Raw genomic sequence first — 16,392 nt, forward strand, 5'->3', positions numbered from 1 at the left:
ATCTACTTAATGAATCGATCACTTCGAATGTAAACTAAAAGTAAATCATGCTCTCGAATGATCTCAAATCATTGTACATAAATGTTTGAATCATTCTACTATACTCACAATAATCGTTCATTTGGATCACGCGTCGCATCAAACCCTTCCTCGTAACAAATATCACTGAATTCCATCGTATGGTATTCGCCCAAATTTACTGGTGCCGAACGCAAGGCGCCATCTCTGATACGCCATACTCGAATGTTGTCTCTCCCGCACGATATCAACCTGTACGTTGATAATAAAATTATAATCTTAAAGAGTATCTCTGGCGCCAACAACCACAATGAGTGGATATGTTCAGTGACGCTCATACTTAATACCACCAAACAGTCATAAAGACTAGTCTTTATGAATAAAGATTAGTTTTTGAAAGCACTAATATCCAAGTAACATGTATATTGTTCAGTGCTGAGGAGTCATCTATCAGGCCAAGAACTTAAATAATTTCTATTTGGTGGAGATGGGCTACACGGTGATTAGTGTCTTGTCCATTGAAACTACCGACAAAATTTATACGGACCCTTAAAACCATAAGTCTGTCTAAATCTAAGACCAAGCAAGGTAAGGCTTCCTGTACTAATGGCGTACAATTAATTTTATGATCACAAATCATAACTTCAAAATATACAAATTATCTATGATGAAAGACAACATTTGAACAGTAGACATATCCCAAATCTACTACAATAATACACGTTATGTGATTAAAGCACATGACAGTTCAATGTCTACGTGAAATTATGGTTACTATTTCACGTTGATCAGTACCTCGACTCGTCGAACTGGGCGATTCGAATTCTCGATATATCGACATCGGTATGTGCCTTAGCCACAACGGTAGCTTCACCGTGACTAGCAGCTCGAGTTGTATTCCACACCACAACCATCTGTAACCATACATTGAAATGTACACTTTTAAATAGGATTCATATTATATAGACAGATTTTGTCTTCAAACTTGATATGTATGTATAACTTACGTTTTTACCATGACCATCTTTGCCTACTCCGCAAATCATGTTACCGCTGCTCGAGATGCTATAAAACATCAGAAACACAGTTTTGAAATATCATTATCAATACTAGACAATGTATGCAATCAACCATATAATAGGATGAAATATTGAGTTGAAACCTGGAATTCTAGTCCCATTCCAGAAATGTTTCCCATGATTGACAAAGCCACACCTAATGGATACATGGGTGACTCCACATTATCATTCTGACCACAACTGAACAGATGATACTGTTGTAATGCGCTGGTTACGCAATTAATTCTAGCCATCTCAGAAAACTCAGTTCATAGAATGACCAAGTCACAAGTTTCAAAGACTTTCCGGTTTGACATTGAATATGGCTGAAATATAACACAGGCATCTGACAATCACAAGGATGGATCCTCAAGCCAGTTGCACAGTCTGGATTTAGATTCAAGACCAGACTAAGCTCACTTTCTTAGTTGTATAGTCAATCAACTTAAGAAACGTCTTAAGTTTTTAGATCACTTTTGAAGTCAGAGCTGTGCAACTGACCAAAGTTTGACTCTAGTCAAATTAGTTCATTTACAGTGACAATTTCCTCTGTATATCTTAACCAAAACTGTGTAACTAGATGATGACCTCAGCTTTGACAATTGCCCATCAAAATTTTTTTCTTCCTTTCAAAAGAAAAAATCAGCCATATTTGTTAGATATGCAAGATCATTACCTCAATGTTGACAGCGTATGCACGTGTGCTTTGAACAAGGCCAAACATTCCCTTGTTTTAAAGTTCCAAACGCGTACAGCGCTCTGATGGCCAGTCTGCCCAGAAGCGAGCAGCGTTGAAGCTCCGTTGAAACTTAGACAGGAAACCTTGTCGGTGTGTCCGATCAGAAAACGCTGGTAGCCATTGCGCGCGTTCATAGCGACGATCACGGCATGACAGGGGTAGACAATATACTCTTGGTCGCGGCTCCACACTGCATCTCGACAACTCGCGCCACCGAAACCAACAATTCGTTTCAATTGAAGAATAGGATCCGGTTTCAAACACTGAAATTTTCATTAGAAAAAAAAACCTATTTCATTACTTTTATACACAAATTTATCATAATGATAGATACAGATCATATCAGAAACTATTATTCTCAATCAAAGGCAGATCATATCAGAAACTATAATTCTCAATCAAAGGCAATCATACCTTATAAGATGGCTTCTTTTCAGGTTTCTTTAATGGTTTTGATTCTCTCTTGACATCCACTTTATGAACCTAGGAAACAATGGGTATGATTTGGTTTCGTGTATTGCTTTTTTTTTTTTACATGTTTTCACTATTCATATTTCTTCTAGAAACATCAATAAAACTCATGTACATGTACTGGAAGTAATTACATGGATAAAACAGATGTATGGTCTATACAATATACAGTTTTTACCACAAATTGGGATAATTCTAATAACAATAATTTTGCCGTGAACAGAGAAAACCTACCAAAGATGCGTCATTCTTTTGCCTGTGCACAACGATATCATCGTGAGGGTGAGCAAAGATATGAACTTCGCCCAGAGCGTCTTGAACAACATCAACGTCATCTCTGTCGGCATCCTTGGGAATTCCAACGAGTGGTAACTCTGTAGCAGTTGTCACAACTCTCCTCTTCGGACTCTATATAGAATTACAATTTCAAATGAAAACAATTTAGAATCAGTTAACAGAATTGTTCCTATATCAGTTGAGATTTACTCTTTAGTATTTTGGCTGCAACAATCACCAGTTATCTTAAAATGTCATTATCAATATCACTGATAGATAAAGGCCTAGTAGAGGCCTATAGGTATCTGGATATTGAACTGCCTCACAAAAATGTCTCTAATGGGTCAAAATCATGTACTATGTACATGTATCATGTCCAAATGATGACTTAAACTATTTAGTAAAATTTTTCGCTTTACCTTTTTTGGGGTGGTCAGTTTATCTATAAGCGTCACTCGGTCAGATACAGCTTTGCTGACATCTTTAGTACGCGGAGAGATACGTTTCGGAGACAAAGGGCAATTATTGACTATGAATGATCCTGGCGGTCCTGAAATCATAGATTGAGTCTGTCAAACCTGTTTTGTAGACTAGTTTTGGCTATAAACTGGAGATTTAAGTTGAAATCGATCTATAAAACCGGCAATGTAGGAAACTTTGAGTAAAATAAGTTGATTTAATGAGCATTTCTTCTTTAGGCCTACCATTTTTCATTGGTGGACTACTGCGACCATGTTGAATAGAATCAAATGGTTTTCTTGTTCCATCCGATGGAAACCTGAAAAATGCAATTGACTCACACTTATGAGGCAAATGAAGTAGACCACACAACTACGGATAATGGACAGGCTTGAATGAAATGCCCTCGTCCGACTGGGCCCAAAGTGGAACCATACACCCCACAACTGCATTTATATTTCTCCATAAATACTTGCCTTATCAGATCATAATTATCATGCCAGTATTCGCCCTTGGATAATGGGTAAGACATCTCGCGTGGGACTGGCCGCACGCCATTCAACGTCAGTCCAGTTCGTTTAACCTCCTCCAATGTCATGCCTGAAACAAGTTCATATTCATCAGCCACCCATTTAACACTACGGCAAAGTTCATTGTAGGCAATATTCAATATACCAAACCTCCTCAATCGTAGTAGTATACCAAGCATTACCAGTGTGTTGCATGCACTAGGCCTCAATACATGTCATTTTTTTGGAGAAGTTTTCAAGAGAGTAATTTGATATCAGAAACAGTAGTTAAATAGTTGAAAATGAAATATAAATAATTAGCTATAAAATGAACTTAAACTTGGTCTTAACCCAATAGACCGCAGAACGTCCGCCGACGTTCGACTTATATCCATGCAGAACGTCTGCTGTACTATAGCGCCACATAGTTTGAGGGGGTCAAAGGTCAAACTCTTGACCAAATCCATACAGCAATAGAAAGCCTGCATAAATATCTTCAAATAACCAATGGTTGTATGCATCATTTTCAGTTGTTTTCACACTGAATCTCTACTAATCGTTATGTGCAAATTCAATTGGCTAATTAAGCGTTTGTTATTCTGGAACATATATATGAAGTCGTGGCGTCCAATGGGTTAATCTTAGCTCAAAATCATTGTAATTTAAAATTTTTCTAGCCCAAGTGAAATTTGCAGCCACAATTCAGTTGACTAATGCAAATGGAAGGTAAGCAACAACAATTTGTAAGGACAAGCAGGAATAGATTCACGAGACCTACCCGGTTCATACTCATTGTCACTGGTGAAGATGTTTTTCACAAGCATATTAGCGCAAAGCTTGATGTTTTTCAGGTACGAATACTTTCGATTCAGGTACATTGACAATATATATGAAAAATCCAAACTCAATAGGGTCCAACGCGCGGATAATGGTGTTGGACCACTGTCATCTAAAAAATGAAATATGTGACACGATTAAATTGCTGGTAGTAGTGATTAAGCTGAATATAGTGATAACAGTCAAGCCAAGGTGCATCAATGGTTTTCTGACATAGTCAAGCAATACTCAAAGCACTTTTGAATTTTTCCAGACAACACCTACATAGATGCCAGTATGTTGAAGTACTCAAATGTACGGATTTTATCATAATTCTGATAAATTGTTAATTCTACCAGTATTCAACTACGCAACTACTTTGTGATTGCATAGCAGAAACGTTTCTTTCGTATTTTTCATTTAGTCCAAATAAATCTATTCAGTTTACCTTTTACACATCCTAGTATATATAATCTATTCTGTCATATTAACAGTTATTTCATAATTGATATTTGGTTCGAAAGAACAGGATCCATACACTAAGTGATGGATATAACGTAGCACCTCTGATGTGCACCACTCTCGCCACTGGTTGGACGGTACTCGTTCAACATTTTGCAGTCTTCCGTAATGACAAGCATTGCAAAATTTGTGCAATGAATTTTGTGGTTCTCTGACACATTTCATTACCCTACAGCTGGGTGTACATGATATACACAGGAGCCCTTAATGGACCCATTGACCAATTTTGCTCCCAGTGGAGGAAAAATCTTCAAGGTGATGCCGTTCTTTAGTCAAATGCGGGTTCATCAAAAAAGGTTAATCATGAGTAAAAAATAAAGAAATATGCTTCAGCTTTAAATCGAAATTTCAAATAACTCTTGGGAGAGAGCCAAACACATGCCAAAGTATCAGAGACAACAGGGGCCAGTTGCACAATCATGACTTAGATTTATTCGAAGATCAGTCTAAAACCACCTTGCTACAGTCAATCTAACAACTTAAGACCAGACACCAAGTTCAAGCCTAACTTTACTCTTCAGTCTCGACAGTGCAACCTGGCCCCGGTTATATATTCTAGTTTGATAAAGATACTAACCTTTACCCACTGAGGCTGTATTACCGTGCACCGAACTCTTCGAGGAATGGCAAATAAACGGGAACTGAAGCCAAGTCGATGTCGACTTGAACTCTTTGAACATATTCGAGAACGATACGCGCACGACCAGACCGTCGATCGTTGCGACATCCATGTGCACGACGAAATACTTCGTCGGAATCGGTCGGAACAACAGATAGAGAAACCGACCGGTCAAACCCAACGACTGAGTACTCGTTTTAGGCAGCTGTATGTAGTTACCCGCCGGAACAGAGCCGGTGATTTTGAAAACTGTACATTTCAGTGTTTTGTCCTGAAAAAGTGATAATATAGCAAAGTAATAAGCTATACGAATGAAGATGTTAATCAATTGTGCTGAATAGGCCAGATAGCTATGTTACATGGAGCACAGAGAGTTCATCATTAAATGTACTTTCTTGGTACCAAGCAAACCACATTTTAACGTAATCATTTTAACGTGATTTATACTTATACTAATGTATCATGTATACTATTTTGTCCACACTTGCCCATTATGTGGCAAGTTTGATTGTATCTAACGATGTAATTTGTTAATAAAATAGTTAACTATTATTGAAAAAAAAAGTTAAAAGTAGATTTTGATCTAATTCGGATATTTACATCTGTGAAGTCATCTAACAGGCCAGGTACCGATAGCTCCTGGCTGTCAAGCAAGACAGTGACGAAACATGTGTTGCCCACAGACCCTATACTTCTGTGCCAGAGGCTCAAAGACAATATGTCTTGAAATCCTTGGCTAACGTGTCTGTAATAATTATTGATTTTCTTCTAATGATTTTTAATTGAGTTCATCCATTTAGAAATTAGACTCAAAAAGTAGTGACTGATGGAAAAACTAAATGGGCCTAATCTCATACTGACCATTAATGAGACAACTTCTCCTTGTTTGCTCGCTTTCTTCCATGATGCGACATCAAAATGTTTGAAAACATTAACATGTGGGTGCTGCCAAACTGTAGAAAGAAAGAAATCTACAAATCATTATTCACGTGACAGAAGTTACATATCGGATATGAAATAGTGGAGCTGTTCTGGTATCTTGCCTTGACAAAAGAAAGATGCACCAGCATTCCAATGGTGCTACTGCCAGGTTCAGATTTCAACTAAAAATTTAGTGCAAGTATGAGTAAGGGGGCTCCCTCCACAGGTGGAGGTGCGGGATGCAGAGGTGTGGAAGTGACGCATGCGGTTTTCAGGATTGGTGAGAAACTAGGGATCAACTTTGAGTGGCCATGTAGCGAATAACAATGGCTGCCAGTTGGCTATCTTATAGCATGAATGCCTTTTAAGCTTTTCCTGGCACACTCACAGTGCATCGTCTTATACTAAAAAAAGATGTTTCACAAATTGATGGTGTCACACAGTCGATGTAATAATAGGTTAACCCAGTCCAGAGAGTGGCAGGTTCGCGGCGCTCCGTATACTGCGTGTACTAGAGCTCGCGTGAACCACCCACCCAGTCTCGTAGTCGTTTGCGTCGAAATTGCCAACTGGCGCTCAGTCGGCACTTAAACCACTCAGTACTTGGCAACTAATCATCCGATTTCAATAAATAAACTACCTACTACACTGACCTGATGTTGTTATCTTTTCAATGTTTACACTCCAAAGAATATATTTGAAGTTCAAGTGGCTGAAAATTGCCTCTAGAAATATTTTAGTAGCGCATTTGTTTTACTAAAAAACGATTCCTCGCGAGACTCGCGCACATATGAAAAAATCAATATCTTAGCAACACAACAATAGATACCGCTCTGCGCAACTCGTGGATATTTGACAAGTCATGAAAAATAGTTTCATACACAAAATGGCTAAGTAAACACAACAGTAAGAACAAGAAAGATCAGAGGTTTGTAATGATGGTTTATTTTTTAAAGTCGGTTGAACAGCTGAGTAGTGATGATATAATGAGAGGTGAATTTAAACGAACACGCCCCGAGTCATCAACGTCCCATAGACCGCCTCACTAATTCACACTTTTCTTTACAGGGATAACCCGCTGCCCGTGCACTAGTGGGGTCTTCAAACCTTCGGAACCCTAACTCTAAACCTAACCCTCTGGACCCTCTAAAACCCTAACCCTAATCCTAAACCGAATATAATGATGTTATTGTTTTATTTCATAACTATATCTTATTATATATAGCCATTGGCAAAATAGCATTTACTAAAATAATGCCGCATTGGCAAAATATCAACTTCCTAAAAAAAAAGTTTCTATTTCATACATTGAAAAACAAAGTTTGTTAGTATTTTGACGTAGTCGTGTGGAGGCAGCCGCGGCCATTGATTGTTTGTTTCGGTTTCTTTCTTTTTAGGCTTCACGTTGCTTGGATCTTGACGACGGGACAGCATTTGAAGTGTTCAGGTGTTGCCAGCACACCGACTGTCCTTTTATTTAGACGTGTAGGCATCAATCAGGCATCATTTTTTTCAGATTTATTGCAAAATAACCACTCTAAACACGGATACATTATCAATTACCCCAGGAACTATGTTTCTTAAACGAAGTGGCTACTCGTACGGACCCGTACGAATAATTCCGTAGGCTATTCGTACGCACAACTCTGGAAATATTCGTACGGGAAGGGATAGGGTTAGGGTAAGGTGAGGCTATATGTAGTTAAAACATTCGACCGACTGTCAGCGAGCTTGGTGGTCTAGTGGTATGATGCTGCGCTAGTAATTTACTGGCCCGGGTTCGAGTCTCGCTCTATCCGCTATTTTTCTCTAACTCTATTCTCCACACTTTCCTTGAATTTTCTAAGTCGTGCACCTCTGTACGCATGCGCGGCGTTAATCGGCCAATCAGCGACAGTTATTAGCGTACAGATCCTAGTCCCGTACGAATAGCCTCCAGACCAGAGTAATCCATAGGGGTCGGTACGAGTAGCCACAGCGTTTCTTAAAACCCCATCCGACCCGAGATCAGGCGAATGTGCGTGTTTTTAAAAAAGCATGCTTTTTTAATTTAAAGGGGAAAGGTGAAAAAAGTGGAGTTTTCCAAAAGTTTAGTCTTTGACATATTATGCAACAATAAAAGTGAACTCTATACTTACATTGTTGTGACATATTTTAGTTTATCTGGCCTAGTTTATCATTCGTCAGAACAAATAGTGTAAGTTTTATTTCCCCAATTTTTGAAATTATTCATAAAGTTGCCGCCATCTTAACGCGTTTAAATGGAGTGCCATAAAATCCGGATACGGTCTTAAATAAATTGAAATTCTATCTGACGGACACGCTGAACGGACTCTTATTTGGATGTCGATTTGGCGCCGGCGGCCGGGTAGTCTCCGGCGTCACACCCCTGCCTGGTGGCCCTATTCGTCAAGACAGAATCCTTAGAATTGGTAAATTCGGCACTCATCTTACAAATTGACAAAGGGCTTCTCAACATTCATGAGAAGGCCTTTACACAAATGAGACGGACAAATCGTCGGGCCCGGCCCCGCCTGTGGGGGCCGTGGTTGGTAAAGATCAAAGGCGAATTGATCACGTCAGATTAAATTTGATTTTAACTAAAATCGTTTTTATCTTGTCATAATCAAATTTGATTTGGTCTAATTTTTGAATTTAACACGGCATCAAATTCAAATCGATTTGTCAAATCACCGCCGCGGAAGTGATTTGATACGATTTGAAGATGGACTCACAAATTTTTTTTTGAAAAACTGATATAAATGTCAAAACTGAAAGAGAAACCTGAAACTCATTCATAGGAAATGTTTTAAAAAGTGGGACAGTATTTTCTTGTCAGCCGTTTGGAACGAGGCGTCAAATTCATCTAGTTGTGCAAATCTTATTTGATTATATTACACGTGACTAGCAAATTGTGATTAGGGAAATCAAATCTCAGTGACAAGATAAATTCGCCTCAAGATTCTAGCTCATCCGTGATCAAAAAACGATTGTTTTCATATTTCATTCGACGATTTTATTTCGGGCCCCATCCCCTTAGCAATTTTATTGCTTTTTAAGGGTTTTTACAAAATTTTTATTTTTCATTTTTTTGGAAAATAGGCCCGACAAGCGTCGGATCTGTCGGACCTATGGTGATGTCCCTGTAGTGTCGAGGTTATCGCTATCGCGACCTCTGACACTAGCGGAAGGTGATTACGTGACTGGGTGTGTGGTTCACGCTCTTAGTACACACAATATATGGAGCCCCGCGAACCGGCCACTCAGGACTGGGTGAAGGACCAGTCACGTTGCTCCAGTATTTGACGAGTGACAACTAAACGCATTATGGTCTCCCATGGTTATGGGTTTTATGTGTTAATTATAGTTCGATGTGTAAATCTAAAGCAAGTTCAGTTTTGGTATTCCAAGCTGCTTTTCGAGTCGTTACTCTTTCGCTCTGTTCCGAATTTTCGATGTCGACCATTCTTCGAGATTAGGATCCAAAAAAACTTTGTTGAATAAGCCAGTTGAGCAACTTGGCCCTGTTTACGTGTTTACTCCTTCCAGGCCCATATCTAGGAGGGGTAGTGGGGGTTAGAACCCCCTCCCCACTCATTGACGAAGGTTGAAGCCTTGAGAAATTGAGAATCTTCCTCACAAGATCTCACTCAGCATTCGTAACACTTTTTTAGTCTTTTTCGTTCAAAATGTGCACATGCTTCAAAACTTACAGAGTGAAACTTTTACACAATGCTAGAAGTTGTGCTTCTCTCTGCATCAAATTTTCAAAGATTTTCTCCAGGGACACTACAAAGACCCTACATTTGTGTGAGCACCTTACAAAAAGTTCCATTTTCGTGAAATTGAACCCATCTAAAGACATGGTTGGATACAGGTTTGCGTTCCCTTCAACGTGCGTCTGGAACGAGTGATGGACAGTCCCAATCTCAGTTGTATGCGTGAGGTTGTGTTATTCACAAACGATAACTAGATCAATTGAAGATTGGTGAATACTCCATGATTAGAACAATTGGACCTAGTCTCATGGCAAGCAAGGTCCTGGTGCAAGAAAGTGGTAATGACCAATAATTCGCAATACACTTTCGGTTTCGGCCGTTGTTTTAATTTATGTCATTTGCGAGTTTCCGGGTTGTGTTTGGATCGACTGCCCGGGCATGTTTTCGGTGGCATAGATCGCACGGTACTTAGAAATGTATCCCCATTGATGACAATGCTCGATTCCAGTGCCAATTTTACCGTTTATTGTTTAACAAATAGGAAATTTCGTTCCCAGGCTCATCATCTTCGAAACGGTAGTTTTTGTGAAAAAAAATTGTCAACCCAACCAGCTGTTTGGCCAACAAATCTAGCTTCATTTTATTCCCATGGCGCTCATAACAACGCCAACTAGAAAGTATGTAGCACATCAAAAATTCATTCTTTATGAATTTTTGAGCACGTGCAAATGATTATGATGATATTAAAAACAACACAAATAAAAACGTTTGAGTATGTGACAAAATACAGCAAATATCTTTCAAGAATACGTGTTCTTCAATAAGGGTTCAGATTGTACTGCAACGACCCGATGGTTCCAGACACTTACTTACCTTCTTTATCTGAAAAAAACAATTTTCCTCAGCAATCTGCAAACTTCCTTCAATGTCCCCACCCGGGACTCGGAGGAACATGCCATGCCCTTGGCGAGATGGAACGCCACACCGAGATGGACAAACTGCTGAGAAGGTGTGGAGTATTTCTGTTCTGGTTAAATGACAATCTTTTAGACGACTGAGCTGGTTGCATGATATATGTAACCTACGAGCAATTATCTCCGCGAAAACATGAAAAATCGAGTTGCACCGCGTGAAAAAGTCCAAACACTAGATAGTTACGGCCGGATACTCAGTCCTTAACTAAAGGGTTGCTGTTAAATATGTCCATTGTGACGATATAAAATCTGTAACTTTGATTTAACGAACGATCTACAGATGATTTTCGGTTTTGAATTTGGATGTTATGTGAATTCTGTTTTGCTTATCTGTGCACAGAACTAGCGACGTGTTGTGTAGTTATAGCGTATCGAAATCCATTTGGTGAATGCAAGCAGTATACGCATCTCTCTGTTTTGATAATTGCTCGTAGGCGTAACTCAAGAAGTGCTGTGGTGTATGGATACCTAAGGGATTATGAGTAAATTGGGGGTTGTTTTTTTGGAGTGTGTAGATGTATAATACGTATATCGGGAGAAATCCTGTTGTAGAGCCAATGGTCGGTGTAAAGTATATGTAATTATAAAAGTAACTGTTGGTCGGTACTTGGTGGAAGAATGTTAAGGATGTATTACTGTCCATCAACTAAGCGGTAAAGTTTATGGGTATTTTGGGAAGCATTAAATCTATGGAAATGAATGAGTATTTAATGTTTTTGATAATCCATAAGATAATCCAATATATATGTATAATTCATCGCAAAATATATTTTTCAGCTTTAAAGAGGTAATTACCGGAATTAAGTTTGTCGGCGATTATGATACGAGATTAGGTCGATATATCGTACGTACATAAATTGTTCGTTTAGATGAATTCCAAATTGCGTTCGTCGGACGTATCGATGGCTCAACGGAAATCCGTGATCTTAAAATAGGGATTGTTCCTGTTGTTTATTTGGTTTGTAAATTTCGTTAGATTTTTTGATTAAGTGTCCCTTAAAGACCCACCACACCTGCCGGGAGCGAAACAGGGGGTTTGATTTTGAAATCGGAAATCGAAGTACAGATATAGTTGTTTGCTCGACGGTCTAATTTACAGAATTTTCTTTTTTAAATCGAAGTACATAATTGGAAATTCGGTTCCGGTTCATTCAAACAATCTTCCAAGCTTCTGAAACGGCAAGCGACTGATTGGGGTGAATTTTTCTGGCTGCCTAATTTAATACATCAAGATTTTGGAAATAGCTAATTACAAGGGTGAAGATCATTTTGTCCATTTTAATATTTTTTTGGTCGTTTTCTATGGAAGACCTCAGACGACATACGAGATATGAGATATAACATACGAGATATGAGATGCAACATACGAGATACGACTTATGACATACGAGATACGACTTATTTACAGTACGGGTGTCCGTCCGCTAGCGCCACCGCAGTGTATATTTTTCAACATCTACTCGGCGTTGCGGCGTATACTACGACACGTGCGCAGGCAGTGGCGTATACATTAACTATGAATATCAATATGCGAAAAACGTTTCATTTGAAACGAAAAATATTTAAAAATATTCGGTCAACCACTCCCGGGGACCGGCTTCTCGCTGTGACATCAGTGGGCGGCCACTCTTAGTAGTGTGAGACACCGATGGTCCGGTGATTCGAGTTGGCTCCAAATACGGGGCTACAGCCCCTAAATCCACCAAAAACGCCTCAAATTCCATTTTTGAGTGTACAAAAATCCCTCAAAAAGAGTTAGCCATGGCCCCTTCAAATTGGTGGTCACTAAGAATTGCGCCTAGTCAAGGGTTTAAACTTCGCGTTCGATCGAGGGTTTTCGATGAAAAATGAAAGATGTATGTATATTACGAATGCCGATGACCAAAGAGTTAAAAAAAAGTCCGACACACGCGGAATCTGTGTTTAGTGTACTATGATTTCAACGAATGAATTGAAACATGGACATGAATTAAAAATACTAAAGATAACATAGATCTATTGAATGAATTATTCATTAAATATCAGAATGGAGTTCCATTGTATCACTCTCAGCTCCTGGCCCTAGTCCAGCTGATTTCATTTATCACGACGTTTTTTGCGACGGGTGCAAACGCACCATACGAGCAACGTTCCGGTGTTCCGCTAATTCCCCGGTCTAAAGAAATGTTACTTGATATTTCCATGGATCTCTTATCTTTACAAATGTAAGAGCTGTTGTGTTTTGCTGAAGACTTATTCATGTGGTTCCTGTACTTTTGTCAATAAACAGTTTTAAAACTGACCATGACAATTGATAAGAATGATCTTAAATTGGATTCTCCGATTATGAAAGTTATTCAGATTCAGCCATTGGCCCTTTTCATGAAAGATGTCAGAAAAGAAAGATAGCCAAAAAGCACTCAGAATACACAAGTACCTAAATTGAACAAATTTTCAGGGGAGGACCCCAGACTATGGCTTCAGAAAGACAGTACCGCATACTGCCCTGGCGGTTAGCGAAAACTGGCCAGTCTCGACTCTCAATGGCTGGTCTAGTGGACTCACCAGTCTGCCCCAGTAGCTCGATAGGGATGGAATTTAGCTGGGGATTTCAAACCTTGAGAGAGAGCACGGGAGTTCTTAATCTGGATACCAGGGCGATGTACGGGTTCCCAGGTTGTTTGGGATTCAAGAACTCAGGCAGGGGTGTCAAACAGCGGAGGAGGGGTACAAGGGGGCCGGGATTTCCGGCTGCGGAGTTTTTTTTAGAATTTTGATTTCTGATGCAGAAAAGCAGGCGGTTACGGCGGGCGGTGAACAGTAGTTATTTTTTCTGCAGGCATTGAGTAACCGGAACCCCGGCTCCTGAACACCAGGCCGTTTTAAGACCAAAGGAAGACAAGAAATAGCATAATATTATGAACTTGAACAGTTTGATATCTTTTTAGTTTTGTGATTTGAAAAACTTTTCGTCGCCCGCGGGAGAGGAACGGCCGGCGGCGCGCCTAGTCCAGGGTGTTCACAGTATGGCCTAAATATCGTTGTGTCCGGTCCAGGTGTCCATTATCCAAAAGAAATCTATTTCTGGTTTGAATAAAATGTTGACTATGTTGGTTTTCATATAATTGACGATGACTGTACGCGTCACCATGTTAAACGATTTATATGCAGTAAATATTGAAAAAACATACACTGCGGTGGCGCTAGCGGACGGATACCCGTACTGTAAATAAGTCGTATCTCGTATGTCATATGTCGTATCTCGTATGTTGCATCTCATATCTCGTATGTTATATCTCATATCTTGTATGTCGTCTGAGGTCTTCCATAGTTTTCTACGTGTAAATTATGGAAGACCTCAGACGACATACGAGATATGAGATATAACATACGAGATATGAGATGCAACATACGAGATACGACTTATGACATACGAGATACGACTTATTTACAGTACGGGTGTCCGTCCGCTAGCGCCACCGCAGTGTATATTTTTCAACATCTACTCGGCGTTGCGGCGTATACTACGACACGTGCGCAGGCAGTGGCGTATACATTAACTATGAATATCAATATGCGAAAAACGTTTCATTTGAAACGAAAAATATTTAAAAATATTCGATCAACCACTCCCGGGGACCGGCTTCTCGCTGTGACATCAGTGGGCGGCCACTCTTAGTAGTGTGAGACACCGATGGTCCGGTGATTCGAGTTGGCTCCAAATACGGGGCTACAGCCCCTAAATCCACCAAAAACGCCTCAAATTCCATTTTTGAGTGTACAAAAATCCCTCAAAAAGAGTTAGCCATGGCCCCTTCAAATTGGTGGTCACTAAGAATTGCGCCTAGTCAAGGGTTTAAACTTCGCGTTCGATCGAGGGTTTTCGATGAAAAATGAAAGATGTATGTATATTACGAATGCCGATGACCAAAGAGTTAAAAAAAAGTCCGACACACGCGGAATCTGTGTTTAGTGTACTATGATTTCAACGAATGAATTGAAACATGGACATGAATTAAAAATACTAAAGATAACATAGATCTATTGAATGAATTATTCATTAAATATCAGAATGGAGTTCCATTGTATCACTCTCAGCTCCTGGCCCTAGTCCAGCTGATTTCATTTATCACGACGTTTTTTGCGACGGGTGCAAACGCACCATACGAGCAACGTTCCGGTGTTCCGCTAATTCCCCGGTCTAAAGAAATGTTACTTGATATTTCCATGGATCTCTTATCAGAAAAGAAAGATAGCCAAAAAGCACTCAGAATACACAAGTACCTAAATTGAACAAATTTTCAGGGGAGGACCCCAGACTATGGCTTCAGAAAGACAGTACCGCATACTGCCCTGGCGGTTAGCGAAAACTGGCCAGTCTCGACTCTCAATGGCTGGTCTAGTGGACTCACCAGTCTGCCCCAGTAGCTCGATAGGGATGGAATTTAGCTGGGGATTTCAAACCTTGAGAGAGAGCACGGGAGTTCTTAATCTGGATACCAGGGCGATGTACGGGTTCCCAGGTTGTTTGGGATTCAAGAACTCAGGCAGGGGTGTCAAACAGCGGAGGAGGGGTACAAGGGGGCCGGGATTTCCGGCTGCGGAGTTTTTTTTAGAATTTTGATTTCTGATGCAGAAAAGCAGGCGGTTACGGCGGGCGGTGAACAGTAGTTATTTTTTCTGCAGGCATTGAGTAACCGGAACCCCGGCTCCTGAACACCAGGCCGTTTTAAGACCAAAGGAAGACAAGAAATAGCATAATATTATGAACTTGAACAGTTTGATATCTTTTTAGTTTTGTGATTTGAAAAACTTTTCGTCGCCCGCGGGAGAGGAACGGCCGGCGGCGCGCCTAGTCCAGGGTGTTCACAGTATGGCCTAATATCGTTGTGTCCGGTCCAGGTGTCCATTATCCAAAAGAAATCTATTTCTGGTTTGAATAAAATGTTGACTATGTTGGTTTTCATATAATTGACGATGACTGTACGCGTCACCATGTTAAACGATTTATATGCAGTAAATATTGAAAAAACATACACTGCGGTGGCGCTAGCGGACGGACACCCGTACTGTAAATAAGTCGTATCTCGTGTGTCATATGTCGTATCTCGTATGTTGCATCTCATATCTCGTATGTTATATCTCATATCTTGTATGTCGTCTGAGGTCTTCCATAGTAAATAGTCCGATAGTTTATTGTGGTTTTTTTCTCGGGTAGATGTTGATGTAGAAGTCCTCTAAGTTGATTGTCCCGCGTGTTGACTAGATAGAAAGGAAGCACATTTCGAAACGCAAATTTTCCAGATGAGAGT

General features: G+C 39.9%; 1 protein-coding gene across 1 annotated transcript in view; it reads right to left on the reverse strand.

Moving 5' to 3' along the window:
* The window catches only part of LOC141902472 (WD repeat-containing protein 90-like), a 32,263-nt gene extending 25,460 nt beyond the window's left edge, over window positions 1-6,803 (reverse strand). Inside the window, exons 1-13 of the mRNA XM_074790250.1 lie at window positions 6,797-6,803; window positions 6,349-6,458; window positions 5,446-5,758; window positions 4,309-4,479; window positions 3,498-3,621; window positions 3,267-3,340; window positions 2,982-3,091; window positions 2,521-2,694; window positions 2,230-2,298; window positions 1,753-2,078; window positions 1,026-1,083; window positions 814-932; window positions 109-270 (exon numbers count right to left, since the gene is read on the reverse strand). Of these exons, the coding sequence (XP_074646351.1) occupies window positions 109-270; window positions 814-932; window positions 1,026-1,083; window positions 1,753-2,078; window positions 2,230-2,298; window positions 2,521-2,694; window positions 2,982-3,091; window positions 3,267-3,340; window positions 3,498-3,621; window positions 4,309-4,479; window positions 5,446-5,758; window positions 6,349-6,458; window positions 6,797-6,803 (1,817 nt within the window). The remainder of the gene's footprint in view (window positions 1-108; window positions 271-813; window positions 933-1,025; window positions 1,084-1,752; window positions 2,079-2,229; window positions 2,299-2,520; window positions 2,695-2,981; window positions 3,092-3,266; window positions 3,341-3,497; window positions 3,622-4,308; window positions 4,480-5,445; window positions 5,759-6,348; window positions 6,459-6,796) is intronic.
* Between the last annotated feature and the right edge of the window lie 9,589 nt (window positions 6,804-16,392).

Source organism: Tubulanus polymorphus, chromosome 1 (assembly GCF_964204645.1).
Source record: "Tubulanus polymorphus chromosome 1, tnTubPoly1.2, whole genome shotgun sequence".
Lineage (NCBI taxonomy): Eukaryota > Metazoa > Nemertea > Palaeonemertea > Tubulaniformes > Tubulanidae > Tubulanus > Tubulanus polymorphus.